The sequence below is a fragment of the Neovison vison genome, chromosome 14 (genome assembly GCF_020171115.1).
Source record: "Neovison vison isolate M4711 chromosome 14, ASM_NN_V1, whole genome shotgun sequence".
NCBI lineage: Eukaryota > Metazoa > Chordata > Mammalia > Carnivora > Mustelidae > Neogale > Neogale vison.
Genome location: NC_058104.1, coordinates 6,333,962 through 6,353,439, shown reverse-complemented (window position 1 = coordinate 6,353,439; position 19,478 = coordinate 6,333,962). Strand labels below are relative to the sequence as shown.

The 19,478-nt window shown below is 44.5% G+C and overlaps 1 protein-coding gene across 2 annotated transcripts; it reads right to left on the bottom strand.

Moving 5' to 3' along the window:
• Positions 1 to 49: 49 nt before the first annotated feature.
• KDELR2 (KDEL endoplasmic reticulum protein retention receptor 2) lies at positions 50 to 18,565 on the bottom strand. Of its 2 annotated transcripts, XM_044233839.1 has the most exons (5): positions 18,403 to 18,564; positions 8,764 to 8,864; positions 4,778 to 4,936; positions 3,524 to 3,776; positions 2,004 to 2,126 (listed from the first exon to the last, which is right to left on the bottom strand). In XM_044233839.1, the coding sequence occupies exons 1-5, from the start codon at positions 18,491 to 18,493 to the stop codon at positions 2,092 to 2,094; spliced, it is 639 nt and encodes a 212-aa protein (XP_044089774.1). In that variant the 5' UTR covers positions 18,494 to 18,564; the 3' UTR covers positions 2,004 to 2,091. The 2 variants fall into 2 exon arrangements, with proteins under 2 accessions (XP_044089775.1, XP_044089774.1); XM_044233840.1 differs by lacking the exon at positions 3,524 to 3,776 and having other exon boundaries at positions 50 to 2,126; positions 18,403 to 18,565.
• Positions 18,566 to 19,478: the final 913 nt, after the last annotated feature.

The window sequence follows — 19,478 nt, the reverse complement described above, 5'->3', positions numbered from 1 at the left end:
GCTTTCATCCAAAAAAATTCACACGAATAAAACAGCTGGATAAAAAATATTCATTACCTGACAACCTTTATTGGAGAAGTGAAAAGAACTTTGAAACAGTGCTTTGTAAGGCGCATCATACAAGGCCTTTGTTTTCTATGTGTGTGAGGACGCTGCCCCAGTCCCGCACTCCCACTCGGCCACCCAGTTTATTAAGATGTCACCCTGGTTGGCCACAGAATGGTGGTAACACCTTAGCCAGCTTCACTTTTACATGGGCAGAATGACTAGAGAAGACACTGGTGCTTCCAAAGTCGGGCAGCCCGCTGAGGTCCCAGATCCTTGTCGTCCGCATTGTGCTCTCCCACAATGATCCCAGCTCGTGTTTAATTTACATGCACAGAAACCTTGTGAGCCCCCCACCCCGCCCCCAGTGTGGGTCACAGTCTGCTCCGCTCTGCTGAGATTTCCTACCCTTCCTCCAAGATCTCAGAATCTTTTAAGGAGGATGAAAACAGAAACTAAACCGAGACGAGAATGCTGGGAAGATACAGATACACAAAAGGACAACCATGAGGTGGGGGGGAGGGTGAGAGATCGAGACAAGAGGCTCAACTATGCAGTCACACTGCCAATTTAGAAAGATGTTAAGAGACACACTAGATAAAAATAAAACCCATCTAGCTCCCTTCTTCCACAAGATATTTTAATGCAGCAAGCAAAAATACTACAGCCTTCTTGTAGTAAGCACTGTTAGTATTCAACACTTTAACATTTATGGTGCGTCACATAAAAACAAACTCATATGCTTTCGCACAAATCAAAAAAATGTAGCAAATCAATAAAATGGCAAAATCAGGAGGAAAAATTATAATTTTCCCTCAAAATACAGCAAGTTTTAGATTAATTTGTGGACAATAAACGTTTGCGGCCCCATAGGGAGCTTCTGTTGCCAATTGAAAAATGAAAAAAAAAAAATCATCCTGACATAGGATGTTCCAACAGCCTAATTCACACACAAAAAAGACAATTTATTCTACATTTAATAAAATGTTTATTTAGGATGGTAACACAAGACAAATCATGCAAGAGCTCAGTCAAAACAAAACAAAACAAAAACAAAATCAGAGAGTATAAGGAATGGCAATTAGTGCTGCCAATTAAGAAAAAAATGTAAATAATTTTACTACCTGAAAGTGATACGAAAAACCTTTTGAATCTGAGCAGGGACATGGTTGTAGTAATCTTTTGGAACTGTTAATTCAAGTGATAGGTGACTAACTTGTGTTCCAGTCCTCAGAGGAGTAGAGTCCTAGATCCAACATAATCATTAATATCCCTCACACCCCACATTAGATGGCAAGCAGCCCAGAACCCCTGCCCCCCCAAGTTCTCTGACACCCCTGGAACAATCTCAAAGTCACTCTTCTTAGCAAGAGAGTGGGGCAGGCACCTTTGGTGACTCTTAAACGAGACTCCATCTACATTCAGAATCTGAAAATTTTGGTAATGAAAACCATAAGCTTGTGAGTCATCCTTACCGGCCTTACATGTAGTGTTGTGACGTCCAAGGAAGGATTTCCACATTCGGTGGGAAGAGATTTGAACGAAGATAGACCAGATTGAACATAGTGTCTCAGATTTCAAACAAATATAACTCATCTTTTGGCAAAAAATAAATATAGTGGAATGCAAATTTGATAGATGGAAGAATATATAATCTACCAACTGTCAAGGAGTACAATTTCATTGCAGACACAAAGAATCAACAGTTTCAAAGAAAAAAAAAAAAAAGTTTGCACTTATTCCTCACAAAATCTTCACTTTTGGAACTACCCCAATTGAAGCTACACACTGAATTTATTCATACAGCATTAAGTTTCTTTGTGTAAAAAAATCTTTGTACATAGTAATAAAAAAAGATAAGGCAAGATGCATTAAACAGAAACCTTCTGGTTCTTTTCCTCTGGGTTCTTACAGAGCCACTGATGACTATCTGCAACGAAAGAGTTAAGTTTCTGATTTTCCGTATCAAGCATCTTGTGCCTTTGCTGTGGTAAGAATTCTGTCCGAGCACCCTGAAGGACAGATGCTGGTGACGGTCTTTGGCACTTACGCTGGCAGACTGAGTTTCTTTCCCTTGAGTACTAGAATTTTAAAGAGAGGAAGAGAAAACAAAAGGTTACTGTCTTGACTAGCTGATCATTTCCTTCTTCCTGTTCCTAGAGGTCTGTCACACTCACGACACTACAGAATAAGGTACAAGGAAAGTCTTTGGCACCAAAAGTTATTGGATTTTGGTGTCAATAAAAAAGCCCCCGAACTATGAGTATGTCATGTACACATATACTGGAATTTTCTTCATGTGCCTTGATGTCACAGCAATTAAATTTAAGAAACACAAATTCGACTGAAACTGTCACTAAATTCACATTTTCTTCTCATTACTTTCCCCCCTAATCAGCATATAGTAAAATATAACTGTTAATACGTACAGAGGTATATGAAATTTGGGATGTTAAAAAAGAGAGAAAATATATATCCCCCTGTAGGTACCTAATTCTACCATTAGGAATTATACTGTATAGCAAGGGTTCTTAGCCTGAGTCTGTGGTTGGGTTACAGGGGCTCCTGAATCCCCTAAAACTACAGGCATACATTTGTGTGTACATGCATTAATATGCCTTTTTTTTTTTTTTTTAAATGAGGACCACAGTTTTCATCAAATTTTTGTGGCATCTGCACGTCCTATATTCATATAAACGTGAAAACACACATACACAAGGATACTCATCTAAGCACTGTTTTTGTTTTTTGAGAGAGAGTGAGTGTGCGCAAGCTGGGGGGTGGGGGCAGAGGGAGAGAGAGACTCTTAAGCAGGCTGCACGCTCAGCGCAGAGCCTGAGACAGGGCTCAATCTTATGACCCTGAGATCATGACCTGAGCTGAAATCAAGAGCTGGATGCTTAACCAACTGAGCCACCCAGGTGCCCCAAGCACTGGATTTTAATAGCAGCAAATCAGTAACAGCCTGTACCCACAAACAAGGGGCTGAGTAAGTAAATGATGATATAATATACATAATGAAACATTCTATGGCTATTGAAAACTATGTAGATTTCTATCTACTGACTTGAAAAACTGTGAATGGGGGAAAACAGATTATAGAACAGCATGTGCAGTTGAACTCCCGTGTCTGTGTATATGCACATACACACATATATACATGTATGCATAGACCTATCTGGAATTATGTTTATCGGAACATTAACTACGATCATCTCTGAGCAGCAGGGCTTCAGGTGATTGTTTTCAGAATTATAAAAGCAGATAAAATTTCTTGTAATCAAAATGTGCTATTATAGAAAAACAATAAAGCTACAGAAAAGAAAAAAGGCTGAAAACCCTGAGTTTGTTTGGAAATGTTTTTCTGAAACCAGCTGTGCTTGATGAGCTAGTGCCAGACTAGGACCATGCTGGGCCAGGGAGCTCCCAGAAATACAGGGCTGTGGGAACAAAGCAGGGAGGAGGCAGCCCGGGGTACCTTTTGTTATGTACAGGTAGAAGAAGTCGCAGTATAGAATAGTCTGGACAACTCCGGCCACCACAGCAATGAGGTCGAAGAAGCCCTCGAAGTAGAAGCGCCAGATCCAGTTGACGAGATAGAGGGCGCGGTAGAGGCCCAGGAAGAACAGGTAGTGGGTGGTGATGGTCTCCGCTTCCCCTGTCTTGCTGATCATGAACAGCTGAGGAAGGATAGCCACGGACTCCAGGTAGATGGAGAAGGTCCACAAAATCTGCAAGAGAGACCAGAGGCTTCAGTCGGCACCCAGCACCCGCCACGAGCTCACAGGAAACACTCCCGCTTTACTGTGGAGCAGCACAAAGAGCGAGGAATCTGGGCAACGGAGTACGAAACAGAAGAAATCTCAGAAAAGGGAGTGACACTGAAGAGGCACATTCCCAATGACAAGCCGGGTGACCCGGACACCTCTGCCTCGGTGACTCTTCGTGACCCATCTCTCCAACATCTCCTTCCCGGTACAATTTTCTGTGAATCTACCTATGTGTCTCTCCAGGGTAAGCTTGTTCCACTCTGAATCCAGGGCGCTCTCTGCCCGGGGCACGAGGCTGACAGAGCCTTCTACGCTCCCACTGCTGCTTTTCCTTATCAGCTGGTCTCCTTCACAGACTACCTCAATATTTCCACCATCTTTCTTAGTCTTTGGGCTTTCCTGGTGTGGTTAAATCAAAGGGATAAGTAACGCGAATTGTAATTATGCAAACACTCTGCCCAACGTGATTCACACGGACGACAGAAAGCTTTACAGGTAGCCCTGGGAACATTCTGAATCCGTGAGCAGCGGCTTCCCCAGGACACTAAGGGAAGGGCGAGGGACCCAGGAGCGCAGGGCACCACGCAAACCTTTTCCTCCACACCTGCCGTATGGCAACACTGTTTAGGGGACTGGCACACAGTTATCAATGTGCAACAGCCCTAGGTGAAAAAGAAACAAAGCTGGGTCTGACTGCAGAAAGACTGTGTTCTTCAAGCACTGGGATGGGCAAGGCATTGTGTTTGCTACCACAGAAGTCGGTTTATTCTCTGGAGGAGAATCCAGCAATAATCTGTCAGCAGACACCCAAATAGCTGGGGACTTAATGCCTGTCTGTGATTTATTTACACCAAATAGTGTATGCTGTACCAGAAGCTTGCCAAATCATGAAACCAAACAAACCAGAACCACCCACATTACCTGCAAGCCCAAGCGTTTCCCTAAATAACCTCTCAACTAACCTCCAGAGGAGAGAAATCATGATTGACCAGGAAGGAGAGGCCTCCCACAGGGACCACCAGAAACTCCACTCGGAAGGTGTCATGATTTCCGTCGTAGGTCGCCTTAAATTTCATGTAGATCAGGTACACTGTGGCATAGGAGCAGGCAATGTAGATGAGCTAAGGACAGAAGAAAAGCACAAGTCATCCCTACTTTACAACGGCTCCAACGGCCTTGGCTTTCTTCAGCATCCACATGTTCACAAAAGCAAGATCTTTTTCCTTAGCTTCTTTATTTCAAAATTTAAACACAATAAAGTTCACTTCTGGGGGTATATAGTTCTACTAGTCATATAACCACCACCACAATCAAGACACAGAATAGTCCTATCATGTGACCCCCCTCCCACCAGAAACCTCCGTCATGCTGCCCCTTTGCAGTCAAGCCGTTCCCCAAGGCCTGACCTCTGGAGGTAACTGATCTTTTTTTTTTTCTTTTTGGATAACTGATATATTCCTGGTCCCTGCAGTTTTTGCCTTTTCCAGAATACCAAATAAATGGAATCATACAGTATGTCCCTGTAAGACCGGCTTCTTTCAAGTACCATAACGCATTCTCGATGCAACCACATCATTGCGTGTATTAATGACTGGTTCCATTTTACTGCAGTAAAAGGAGAACTGCACTGTGCAGGTGAACCACAGTGTGTTCGTCCACACACTAGCTTCGGGACAGGTGGTCTGGGATTCCTGTCACTTGGGGAACAGCGGAAAAAGCTGCTATGAACCTTTATGCACACACATTTGTATGAACTGAACTTTTCATTTCTTTTGGGTAAGTACCTGGGAATGGGATTGCTGGATCATATGTTAAAAGTGTACCTTTAACTTTATAAGAAACTGCCAAAGAATTTATTTTTAATCTCACTTTAAAAACAACAACAACAACAAAAAAAAACAAAAAACAAAAAAAGAACTATTAGATAGCAGGTTAGGAGGAAAAAAAAAAAAAAAAAACAAGTTCAATGGAGTTCAAAACCAGTACACTTCCCTCCAGCATGAGGCTATTTCTTAGCCAGTGCTTTTCTTTTCCTTTTTATTTGACAGAGGCAGACAGTGAGAGAGGGAGCACAAGCAAGGGGAGTGGGAGAGGGAGAAGCAGGCTTCCCTCAGAGCAGGGAGCCCAATGGTGGGGCTCCATTCCAGGACCCTGGGATCATGACCTGATCCGAAGGGAGAAGCTTAAGGACAGAGCCACCCAAGTACCCCTTTTCTTTTCTAAGATGTATTTACTTATTTGAGAGAGAGGGAGGGAGAGCGAGAAAGAGTGAGGGGAGGGGCAGAGAGAGAGGATCTCCAGCAGACTCTTCAACAAGTGGGGAATAAATCTCACAACCCATGAGATCATGACCTGAGCTGAAACCAAAAGTTGGAGGCTTAACCGACTGAGCCACCCAGGCGCCATTAGCTCCAGCTTTTCTAAAGAAAAGACACAATGTAGCTCACGTTTAACTTTACAATGATCAGTTTTACCTACACTGTGTTACTTTAATACAGAACATTCAGATCATTCTATGAAATTTTGACTGGTAGCATACCAAAAGCAAAACCAAAAGTAAGGGATAACTTGTCTAACACGGCCACCTACAAGGGAGCTCACATAGCAGTGCAGTGTTCAAAGGCTTACAGTCAAGTTATGTTCTTTCATATTCAAAAGGTCAAACACCATATAGTCACGTGACCCAAAGGAAAAGTCTGTTATTCTGAAATTACAGCAATTTTTAGAATGTAGAATTTTAGGTCCAAGAACCAAAGGGCAGTTTGAGTCTCTGAATGGAAACAAGTGGGATATTAGTCGAGCTACCCGCTACTACTCCTTCGGAAAAGCACCTCATGAAACTTAATGAAGACATCTGGGCCAATGACGTATCAGGAAAATGAGAGCAATCATTAAGCCCTCCTATGCTTAAAAACAAAGTAAAGATACTAAACTATCCCTAGCACCTCATCATGGAGTTATATTTGCAGATAAATAGTTGGCAAGGGGGGCGCCTGGGTGGCTCAGTGGGTTAAGCCACTGCCTTCGGCTCAGGTCATGATCTCAGGGTCCTGGGATCGAGTCCCGCATCGGGCTCTCTGCTCAGCAGGGAGCCTGCTTCCTCCTCTCTCTCTCTGCCTGCCTCTCTGCCTACTTGTGATTTCTCTCTGTCAAATAAATAAATAAAATCTTTAAAAAAAAAAAAAAAATAGTTGGCAAGGTAGTAAAGTTGTTGGTCATACCCAAACTACAAAAATAAAAAAAATTTGAGATTAACACCTTATATTGTTAGAGTTCTCTCCACATACAAATATATGTATACATGGATATGAATAAAATAACATATAATCTACATGTATCAATAAAATACACATACATTTACACAGAGTATCCTCCAGCACAACATCCAGCCAAGGCATGTGGTATAGCCAGGGGTTCGGTCCCCCCCCAGCGCCCGGAACATGGCCGGCCAAGATTCTGTCCATAATGGCTTAGGCGACACGGGAGTAAGCAGCTGCTTTCCCCTCTCCCTGTGCTTGGCATTTAAAGTCAAAGAAATGAGCACATAAAATTTGGCTCTCACTCCTCTAATTTTCAGGACATGCTTGGAAACCAGAACCAAGCAAGAAGGATTCTTCTGAAAAGCCAAGTATCCTGAGGGCCACGGAGGAGGTTCTTGCTCACATGCTTGTAATACCGGCAGTTTTAACTTGCCTGGACAACAAGCAGGGACCTACCTGTGTTAAGGAGGCTAATTATTTCCTGGACACGAGGCTCCGGTCACTTAGCGACGAAGAATGAAATGATTCTGGGTTACTCAAGTTTGTTTCTCAACTAAGACCACAGACCCAAATATGGCTTTGTCTACTCTGACCTGTGCTTATAAAAAATGCTTTCTAAGTACAACACCAAGAGGCCTCAGGTTAGACATGACATCCTCAGCTGGCCTACAATATCCAGTGCCTACGGCACCGCCCCGCATGCAGGTGCTCAGAAAGCTGCGCAGAACGAATGAATGAAAGAAAGGAGATGCCTTTCTTTCATGCCCGGAGAGTGCCATACTTCTCCCTCCCGCACCCATGGCAAACTGCCGTCACCCACTGAGTACTGGGATGATCAGTCTACTCTCCCCAGCCAGACACTAAGTCTTCTGCTTGTTTGCCGCCCCGTCCTCAGCGCTAGGGAAGTGCCAGGTGCTTCGGGTGCTCAGTATTAGTTCAAGGACCGTGCGAAACCGAGGCCTTGGTGAGCGGGAAGCACACGCCCCCTCGGGTCCACAAGATGTGAGGTGGTACGCAAACACACTGCGTTTTAGTAACTACAGGTTTTCATGTGGATTCAGAAAAAACAGAAGGACACCGAAGCCACCGATACTAACGCTAAGGACAAGTTAAAAGGTTTTAGAGACACATTAAACATGTTATGGTACAGCTGTTATTTAGGCATGGAAAGAGTAACAAAGATGGCACACAAAGAAGTTTAAGGACATGGATTTCGCAGGAAAAGAAAGAAAAGAAGTAGAAGCCTACACATGATCTCTCCCACAACAGCGAAACGAGGTACAGCAGCGAGGAGCCCCGGCTTTCATTCCTCGTGCTGAGCCACCCTGCTGGGTTTCCCAGGGAGTCTGTAATTTCGCACGGCTTGAAAACATAATAGTTATCCCTCTTTCTTACAGGGTTATCAAGAGCTTTAGAAGTTTATCATACTCAAGGAACTTAAGGTTAAAAAATCTCTAACTGCAAAGCACTTTAATTAAACAGATACTCTCTGAAACTGAAAATGTGCTTAATGATAACGCTATTCCCACTTTTATGTACAAGGTGGTCTAAAAGTGCTTAGGTCGAAAACAGCATGTTTAGACATTATTCTAGAAGATGTCTAAGTACACAACTGACACAAACTTAATAGTTGCCATAGGCCCGTGAATTATGGATAAAATGCATGCTAATTGGATGCCATACCATACCTTCATAGATGTATTATATAATGAAATAAATGAAGTAAAAAGGTCCAGGTAACGAGTTGTGAAGACCAGTGCAAAGAGAAGCTGGCTTTTTCCAGAAATACCTAAGGAAACAAAAGGAAAGTATTAGAAAAGCCTCTCTTAGAGAAGCTGAACCCTTCCCGCAGAGAACACTACAGGAAGAGCAGGTATGGAAAGCGGGCTCCAGGGTCAGAGACTGATATCTGGGATGACTTCACAAATGAGGACAGCCGTCGTTTTCCTTGCACTTTACATCCTTGAACATGCTCCTTGGGGGAGGCTCTAAGAACCCAGCAGTCTCATCACACTGGGTGACTTGCCTCGATCATGCTAACACCAATACGCCAGGATGTACTGTTCAAATGAGTATTTTTCTTTCCTCTCTCTCTCTTTTTTTTTTTAAGATTTTATTTATTTATTTATTTATTTATTTGAAAGAAAGAGAGAGTGCAAACTTGGGGGAGCAGAGGGAGAGGGACCAAGCAGACTCTGCCCTGACACGGGGCTCGATCTCACGAAACCATCATGCCGGGAACCAAAATCAAGAGTTTGGACGCTCACAGACTGAGCCCCCCAAGTGCCTCTGAATGCTGTATTTTCCAAATATATACTTTAGGTAAGAATAAGTTCACTACTTCTGCTGATACTAACTTGCTTGCTAGCTTTAGCATCTTTCTTTCCACTTTAAAACAATGTCTCTGAAGGTGACAAACCTTCACAGCCTGGGGGTCTAATCTGATTAAGGAGACAAGGAACCCAGTGAGGAACAATGCTGCCGGTAACGGTGGTGGTAACCGTGAGCAGTAACCAGTAACGTCACTCCCTAGAGCAGTGGTATGGCCTCCCAAGGTAACTACAGGACAGGTAAAGATTTTTAAAAACTCCATCTCTTAGATTCATCAGAGCCATAAAAATGTTGCTCTGGATGCCACGGCAACAAGAGGGTGGGAACCTACTATGACAGTCCTCAGAAGCAGCAGTCTTTAAAAAAACGAAAACCAGAAAACCAAAAACAAACAAAAAACAGAAAAACAACCACCACCACCAAAACCCCACCCCAACAACCACCACCTTAAATCTGCTCCCACCTCCAGCCACCAGCCTCCTCCAGAGCACTGCTGCAGCACGCGGAGATCATCTGCGGAAGTGTCGAAGGTCACTTAGTGTGTGTACTCAGCTTTTCTGACATCTATATTTGGCCAAATATTTATGTGACAAAGGATGTGAACTATGGGTTTCAGATGACAATTGAGCGAATGCATGAAGGAAACAGAATCTGACTACCCAGTCAGAATCCACCCACCTTCCTCTATGTTGCAAACTTCACACCATTCAATATTTCGGTAAGCATGTATTTTGCAGAAATGTTGCTGCACCAAATTATTAGCAACAGTCTCATGGAATGTGAAAATTACACTGTTTTTAAATGATATTTTACAACATAATTTTGTGGCTTGTTGAAACTAAAAGCTGGGATACAAGAACGTTACTTTCTTTTCTTTCTTTCTTTCTTTTTTTTTTTAAGATATTATTTACTTATTTGACAGAGAGAGAGAGATCACAAGCAGGCAGAGAGGCAGGCAGAGAGAGACAGGGGAAGCAGGCTCCCTGCTGAGCAGAGAGCCCAATGCAGGGCTCCGATCCCGGGACCCTGAGATCAATGATCTGAGCCAAAGGCAGAGGTTTAACCCACTGAGCCACCCAGGCACCCCAAGAATGTTACTTTCTACATACGAATAATTGCAATTCTCATCTATTCACAAAAATACCTAAACAAAACCTGAAGAAAAAGTTGACTCTCTCTTCCTGCGTCAATCAATAGTAACCAATTTCAAGGGTCAAAGGTGGAGAAATAGACAGTTTGCTCCTTTCAGTTTTCCCCAGTAATGGGGAGTTTTTTTCCTTATCAGAGATCAGTGTTCCAAAGGAGAACAATGAGGCTGCCATTCACATAGAGACATGGGAGAGAGAGAGAAGATGAGATGAAGGGGAAAAGGAGGGGAGCATGCAGTTCACATCTGGTATTTGTTGAAGCTTTGAGAGAAAAATTCCCAGTTCCTTTACCATCTGGTTCTTTCCAATATTTTATTTTTATTATTATTATTTTTAAAAGATTTTATTTATTTATTTGACAGGGATCACAAGTAGGCAGAGAGGGAGGCAGAGAGGGAGAAGCAGAGAGCCCAATGCAGGGCTCAATTCCAGGACTCTGGGACCATGACTTGAGCCGAAGGCAGAGGCTTTAAGCCACTGAGCCACCCAGGCGCCCCTCCGGTATTTTAAATAAAATAAATTATAGACTACATACAGGCAAATCTGTTATAAAGGCTTTATTCTAATGGAACTTTGGAAGCCAGACAGATTTGCGATTTTTCCTCATGGAACTGAGGACTATCGTATCGCTTTTACTACTCCCTTTGAGACCCAACTCACATACCACTTTCTCGGGGAAGTCATCTTTGAAGACACCTCCCCCTTGGTGATGTTTATTCATCCAGCAAGTACATAATGGGAACTTCCCACCAGCTGCAGCCCTAGCTCCTAGTATGGTCTTATAAAATACACTGCGATTATCTGGTTGCCTGTCTTCCCACTTTCCCAACAGACAATGAGATCTCCAAAGGTTAGGGTCATGTCTTACCCATTTTGTATTCTCTGTGCTCAGCTCTGGGCCTGACACACAGCAGGGCTAAGAAAATATCTGCCGAATGAATGAACAAATGGTCCAAAAAAAAAAAAAAAAAAAAAAGAAAAGAAAAAAAGAGAATTCATTTTCTTTTTATATCATGGGGTAAATTCTCATTTTGTGGTATTTTGGGATAACATTTCCAAAGAGTATCTAAGTCATACTCTGTCCCTATGACCATAAATAGGCAATGGTCTTTGGGCTCTGCCCTAATTTACTGCCAACCAGAGGGTGGGAGAGTCCCCTGAGCAGGAGAGGAGCGAGAGACAGGCAGTATGTGGCCTGTAGCTTGTCTCACGGTGCAGAATCCAGGTAGGAACTGCCATGCTGGAAATCTAAGTGTGCTTATACAGTTCTACCCTAGTCTTCCTGGTCTGGAATCCTGGAAGCAGCAACTTCTTCCTTTAAGACAGAAAAATTGTCCTGTCTTCACAGATGGCAGAGATCCCAGCTGAAGCCAGAGAGGGCAGGGGCAGGAATCTCTTTCCGAGAGAGAACCTAGTCATTTTCTCCCTGTTTGGGACCAAAGCATGTGAAGGTTAACAAGCTATCAAGAATATTCATTCTAGGGGCACCTGGGTGGCTCAGTGGGTTGAGCCTCTGTCTCTGGCTCAGGTCATGATCTCAGGGTCCTGGGATCGGGCCCCACATCGGGCCCTCTGTTCAGCAGGGAGCCTGCTTCCCTGACCCCTACCTCTCTCTGCCTGCCTCTCTGCCTACTTGTGATCTCTCTCTGTGTCAAATAAATAAATAAAATCTTAAAAAAAAAAAAAAAAAAAAAGAATATTCATTCTAGGTCACCTGGGTGGCTCAGTCGGTTAAGCAGCTGCTTCAGCTCAGGTCATGATCCCAGGGTCCTGGGATCGAGTCCCACATCAGGCTCCCTGTTCAGCAGAGAGCCTGCTTCTTCTTCTCCTTCTGCCTGCCACTCTGCCTACTTGTGCTCTCTCTCTCTCTGTGTCAAATAAATAAACAAAATCTTAAAAAAAAAAAAAGAATACTCATTCTAAATGTTTCTGAAATGGTCATCCCAATACCAAATGCACCAAATATTCATATTAATGAGTATACCATTTTAAATGGAAATCAGTCATTAAACCCAAGACCATTTCTGTCATTTCCTATTGGGCCAAGTTAGGTTTAATACCATCCTACAACTATACACTACAGTGTGTATTACTTTAAATCATGCCACAGGTTGAAAGTTGCATTTCTTTTATCCCCAGTGGTTTACAGAACAGAACCCTCGACCAAAGAGAAAAGCCTTTCACGACTTATTTTTGTCCTGGTAACAGCTGAGCAACATGCAAGTTCTGTAAGTCAGACCACCAGGACAGTCTGCGCGGTCAAACAGGCAGCATTCAACAAGGGTCCCAGGCACTCCAACCCACTGTCCCTAAGGATGTGGATACTCTCGTAAAGACCATTAACGGTGCCTGGAACCAGCAGCCTAAGAGTCAGGAGCTGACCTGTAACACAACTCTTGTGACTTAGGGAAAGAGAGGCTCTGGAGCCAGACAGACTGGGTTTAAGCTCAGCCCCTGAACACACACGGTAAGCCTGGTCCCACTACATACATTGTGCCCCGTCCACAATCTCACTTTCTGCATCTGTCTAATGGGAACAAATTATGACAACTTTATGGGACTGTTAAAGAAAAAGTGCTCTATACTATACCTGCCACAATGGAAATGTTTGATAAATGGCAGTTCTTATTAGGTACTGTTTCACTGTTTTTTCTTGTTTTCAAAGAAATCCATGCTATTTAATTAAAAATTCCAACTGGGCTAAAATATATGGGAAAAAACACAAAAGGGCCTTTCAACATCCCTCCCACCTCCATTTTAAATGAAACTTTCCAGGCTTTTCAAAAGCCAGGGTGGCTCAGTAAGTTAAGAGGCTACCTTTGGCTCAGGTCATGATCCCAGGGTCCTGGAACAGAGCCCCACATCGGGCATCCCGCTCAATAGAGAGCCTGCTTCTTCCTCTCCCCCTGTCTGCCACTCCCCCTACTCTATCAAATAAATAAAATCTTTAAAAAAAAAAAAAGCTCCTTTTATATATGTATTTGCATCTGCACCTGCATATACGTTTGCCCCTTAAAATGGGGTCATAGAATCTTTTGCTTTACAATTTGCTTTTTAAAACAAAACAAAACAAAATAACAAAACAAAAGAAAAATTTTATTTGAGAGAGCAAGTGAGAACAAGCAAGGGAAGCAGCAGAGGGAGAGGGAGAAGCAGCCTCCCTGCTCCAGGGATTGATCCCAGGACCCTGGGATCATGTCCTGAGCCAAAGGCAGATGCTTAACCAGCTGAGCCACCCAGGTGTCCCTACAATTTGCTTTTTTTTTTTTTATCTTAACCTCTCAGATTTATCTTCCCCTGTTAACACTTCCAGCTCCTTCTCGTTAATAGCTGCACAGTATTCCCACAGTGCAACCACACCACATTTGTGCAACCCCTCCATTAACGGACATTTGGGTTGTTTGCAATTTTGTTTTTATGAATACTACACAAATATCCTTTTATCTATAAACAGTGTCCTGTAGTTATTTAGGTACAAGGAACATCTTTACACTTACACAGATAGTTTACTTATAGATAGTTAACCTCTTACGTTTTTCGCATAGTAAGGAAACAATGGTGTGCGCTGCTGTTTTACCATCAAAGTTCCTAACTATAGTGAGCCTGGGGGGTCATTCACACTTAATGGGCCTTCTGCTATTCTTCTGTGAACTGTCAACTTTGCCCACTTTTCTATCCTTTTTTTTTAAATTTGTAGGAGTATTTTATTATGTGTGTTATGCATATTATGTATGTGAGCTTTTCGTCATTTAGATATATTGCAGATTATTTCTCTCAGTTTACTCTCTTTTAACTTTGATGACATTCTGAATCAGTAAGTTAATTTGGGGAGATGAATCATCTTGCCTCCTTAACAGCCTATCTGGTCCTATTCAGAACCACGGTTATAAAGATACGTTCAGGTCATCTTCTATGTCCATTAACAAAGTTTCAGACTTTTCTTCACAGAGGTCTTACATACACCTTGCTGGGAAGTCATGGGAGCCTTCCCTGGGATCTTCTAGCCACTTCACATCCACAGGATTTACTATCTACATTTAATACCCTTTATGATTATCTTTTTATATATGTCTTATTATTTCAAGTAAATTGCAACTTTCTTCAAACCAGAGACTTTGCTAGCTACAAGGTGCTTCTCTGAATTGCAATCCTAGTGCTTTGCACACAATGGGTGGCCAACAGATGTTTGAGAGCAATGATTAGCCAACAGACTGACACTCAAAAGAACAGAGGAGACAGCTGCTACAAAGAGGGAGCTGGGAATGTGATACAATAGCTTCCCGAAGTACTCAGCGACCTCAGTAAAAAGATGAGATTTTTGTATTCAAAATTATATGCTGTCCAATTATGAGAAGTGGAGGGGACGCTGGATGTTCCCGTCATGTTTGGAAGGATAAAAAGTCTATGACAAAATCAACATAACAACACCTAACAACAATCAAAGCAAAGGAGGAGAGAGACTGGGAGAGGGCGCCTGGGAGTGACGGATCTCAAAAGGACTCCACTAGTAATTTAAACACAATAGATACAGCACTATTAATAACTATCAGCCAGCCTACAGAAAAATGTTGCTAGGAAGTTCTTCATCTACATACCAAGGCTTGTTCTCCCAAGGCTGTCCAGGTCGTGTTTAGGACAAGGACAAAGTGATAACTTGAGCGTGCTGTGGATCCAGCTGCAGCAACAGTTCAGGGATCTGAGAAACTCACACTTCAACTGGGCACCCCTTTGTAATGACAACAGCAGACAAAGACACAGAGAGCTAAACCAAGATCAGCTCTCCTGTCCTCACATTAAAACAGGCCCTTTAAGGTAGCCATCCTCAAATCAGATGGTCAGGAAAACAGAATCTGCAGCTTCCACACTAATCTGCCTCATCCCTTACCCTAAGGGAAAAAAGCCCCATGGTTCCGGCTGCAGGGATGTTCACAACAGGTGCCCAAATCCTAAAATGAACCCCAATACCAGTATTGTCAAAGTGAGAAACACAACCTGAACGTACAAGTCTCTTATTCCAGTTATTTGAGAAACTCATATCGAATTCTTACTCTTTCAAAAGCCTCTAAACAACTTTCATAATTTAGAATGGAAAAACAAAGCAGCCAATCAAATTTAGCATTTAATTCTGAATAAATGATCTCGGTGATTCTGATTTCTAAAAGGCCAGGAAATCTCATGTATAAGAACTAAAATGATCCTAAATCTGACAAAGAGAATAGTTTAGTAAGTGCTTCAGGTTAGCTGTTGGGATACTTGACAAACACACAACCCATCTTGACAAATATACCTATCTTCCTTCCTATTTTGGCTGAAGTATTTTCTATTTTCCTAAATGCTCCTAAATCTCTCAAGTGAAGATAGTGAATATTAAAAAATAAACAAAACAGGGGCACCTGGGTGGCTCAGTGGATTAAGCCTCTGCCTTTGGCTTGGGTCGTGATCCCAGGATCCTGGGATCGAGTCCCGCATCGGGCTCTCTGCTTGGCAGGGAGCCTACTTCCTCCTCTCTCTCGCTCTCTGCCTACTTGTGATCTCTGTCAAATAAATAAAATAAATAAATAAAATCTTAAAAAAATAAACAAAACAGCAAACCCTCTCACTTTCTCCACATTACTCAAGGTTCCCTTAAGAATTTTATACGTGGGAAAAAAAAAAAAAAAGAATTTTATACGTGGAGGTATAGTAGCTTCTCCCCAAAATCTTAGTTTAGATACCCATTTAAGACACAGCATACTTCAATACTTAAGGACTTGACAGAGAACAGGATTCTGAGAAATACACAAAAGAAAATGAAGAGACTCAATACAAAAATTTTGGAGCAAAAATCAAGATAAAAGTAACATTTTCTGAGCAAGGGTGGGTGAAATGGGTAAAAAAGTACACACTTCCAGTTATATAATAAATTAAGTCCGGGGGATGTCATGTATAGCAGGACGACTATAGTCAGTAATACCATATTACATATTTGAAAGTTGGTTAGAGAATAGATCTTTAAAGTTCTCATCACAAGAAAAAAATGGCTAACTATGTGTGGTGATGGATGTTAACTAAACTTACTGTGGTGATCACTTCACAATATATACATATATCAAATCATTATATTGCACACCTAGAACTAATACAATGTTATATGTCAATTATATCTCAATAAAGCCCATGGGGGGGGGGCACATTTCCTGAGTGTAATGAAAAAGATGACCTAAACTACTAGTCTGGCATCAGAGTTTGAACTAAAATTACTTTGGCCAAAATAGATACTGATTCAAAATCCTTAACTGTGATTAGATTGCCTGTGTTTCAATCCTGGCTCTACCACTAATTTCCCCATCTCCTTTCAGGTTCAGTTCCCTCCTCCACAGAATGGGGACAATAGCACCTAACTCTTAAGATCATTTTAAAGACTAGGTGGAAAAAGCTACGTAAAGCATTTAGTGCACTACCTAACACAGCAAGCACTTAATCATCAGCTGTCACAGTTGCCACAATTACTTTTCTATAATTGGAAAACTTAAGGACTGAATCTCTCAGAATGTGTACAAAATGAGAGATCATCTCCAAGCCAGACAACACTGGGTTCAGTACATGGACTTTGGAATATCCATTTTGACTGCTCAAAGGTCTCTAGTTTTTGCTTACTTCCTCGATCTCAGGTACGTTCTGGGGAGATAGGTGAGTCCTAAAGACAGCAGTCAGTGATGTGGGGTGTTACTCTAGATGTGGAAATCTTTAGAAACTGATCAGGGAAATGGGATCTCTGCCACCTAAGTAGATCCATCTTTTACTGCCTCTGCAAAAATGAAGCTCTCGAACATGGCATCAAGAAGAAGTTTAAAGAAGACACTGCATTTCAAGAAATCATCTAAAAAATTGCCCCTCTGAAACTTTTACGGTTAATGAAATGTAAAACTTCACAGTTGTTATCTGGGAAAGATCTGTCCCACTGCCTCCCAGCAATGCATGCACGAAATGTGTACTCCAGAGGAGGGAGTCGCCAACTCACTGGTGACGTGGAGTGAGGAATTACAGGAGACCACATGAGACCTCGGCGGCCCCCGGAGCCGCAGGTTTAAGAGAACCCGTTATTAGCTGGAGGCACTTAGGAGTTCGACAAACTAGTTCGTTTTTCAAAGCAGCACTGATGGTCCCCCAAGAAATTGGGGAGAACCGCCTCACACCTCCTCCCGCGGCGGCCGTGATCATAAACCCCAGAGCTGGGGTGAAGCCCACAGAACTCTAGGGTCAGACCTGACGCGACACCCTAACCTAAAGGCCAGTCCTCGAAGAGGCAGGGTAGCGAGCGGGGTGACCTCCCGCTCCCGCTCCACCTCCCGGGCTGGCCCGGCTGCCACGTCAGGCCGAGCGGGCCGCGGTCCTGCCCATCCTCCTCCCTCCCGTCCCATTGATTCGCGAGCTCCCCGCACCTCCCGACCCGCCGCCCAGGCGCCCGGGCGCCCAGGCGCGCGGAGCTGCGCCCATCAGAGCCGAGGGCACCGGGGCGAGCCTGCCGGACTCCCCCGGCCCCCGCCCCATCCAAACTTTTCAGACAGAATGGGGTCCCGCGTATTCCGGCTGGCGCCTCCCCCGCTCCGACAGCTCAAGTTCGGGAGCCCACCCAGCGCCCAGCGGGGCCCAGCGCCGCGACACCCCTCCCGGCCTGCGCGCCCACCCCGAGGGACCGCAGGGCAGGGTCCCCCCCGCCCCACGCCCCGGCCGACCCCGCGCCGGGCCAGCCGAGGGGGTGTGTCGGGCGCCGCGGGCCCGCGGGCCGTGGGGCGGCCGACGTCCGCGGCTCCGCGGGGCGACCCGGCCTGGCGCCCGAGCCTCTCCGGGACCTGGCCCGCCGCTCACCGGCGCAGGAGCGCGTCTTCCAGATCTTCAGCAGCAGGATGACGATGGCCGCCAGGTGGGACAGGTCCCCCGTCAGCCGGAAGATGTTCATGGCGGCGGCGGTCGGCGCGGCGGCCTGGGGCTCGGCAGCTCAGGCAGCGGCGGCGGCGGCGGCAGCGGCTGCCCCTGAGAGGAAGCGGCGAAGATGGCGAGAGCGGGCGCGACGTGGCCAGGGACGTGGCCGAACTGCCGGCGCGCGCGGGGCAGTCTGGGAGAGGGGAGGTCGCTGCAAGGCCCCGCCCCTTCCCCGCCCCTTAAAGGGGACGCGCCCAGCGTAGCCCCAGTCCGAAGGGCCGGCTCAGGGACTCCCTCCGCGGGACCCCGACCCCTCCCCAACTTCCCCCTGCCGGTTTCCGGCTTCCCCTCGGGTGCCAGCTATTTCCTTTAATTTTTGAAATGACACTCCCTTGTGAGAGATTTTCCCCTGCACCCCATCTTAAGAGCTCTGTAGGCTTACTGGATGAAAAAGTGTAAGAGGGAAATGAATCATGTGTCCATAATTGTATAAGCTGGATAATTGCACCTATTCATGCAGGAGAGAATTTCCATTTTGACTCAGAGAACTCACTTACCCTTTCACACTTTTACTGGCTGCAAGGATTTTTTGCAGACCAGCTTCTGGCCCTCTATTCTGCACAACTTGTTTCTCTCTCACAGAGGTGTGCGCCCCCCCCACCCCCCCACCCCCGCCACCACCCAGCATCCCAGATACACTTGCAAGAAAGAGCTTGCTGCCCAGGTGTAGGAAGTGTGGTCAAGATCCTGCAATCAGTGTCTTCTGGGCTGGCCTCACCTATGGGGGGGGCCACCTCACCCAAGGTCTCCCCTTCCATTGGGCAACCCATATCTGCTTCCAGTGACTGAGTGAGCTGGAGGTAAAGGTTTGGCCAGTTCACCTGGGACATTCTAGCAGACAACACTTAGTCCAGAACTCCCATCCTGTGGCCAGAGCTTTGCGGGGCCTGTGTGACCATTTGGCTTCTCCATGCCCTGTCCTGTTTCTCCTTCTTCCTTTCACAGGTATAGATTTCCTGTCA

Coding starts and splice junctions, on each gene's coding strand:
- KDELR2 (XM_044233839.1), bottom strand. CDS start 18,493: ATGAACATCTTCCGGCTGACGGGGGACCTGTCCCACCTGGCGGCCATC. Junction 4,937..8,763: donor TATATAATACATCTATGAAG/GTATGGTATGGC, acceptor TTCTGTCCTTAG/CTCATCTACATTGCCTGCTC. Junction 3,777..4,777: donor ATGATTTCTCTCCTCTGGAG/GTTAGTTGAGAG, acceptor TCTCTCTTGCAG/ATTTTGTGGACCTTCTCCAT.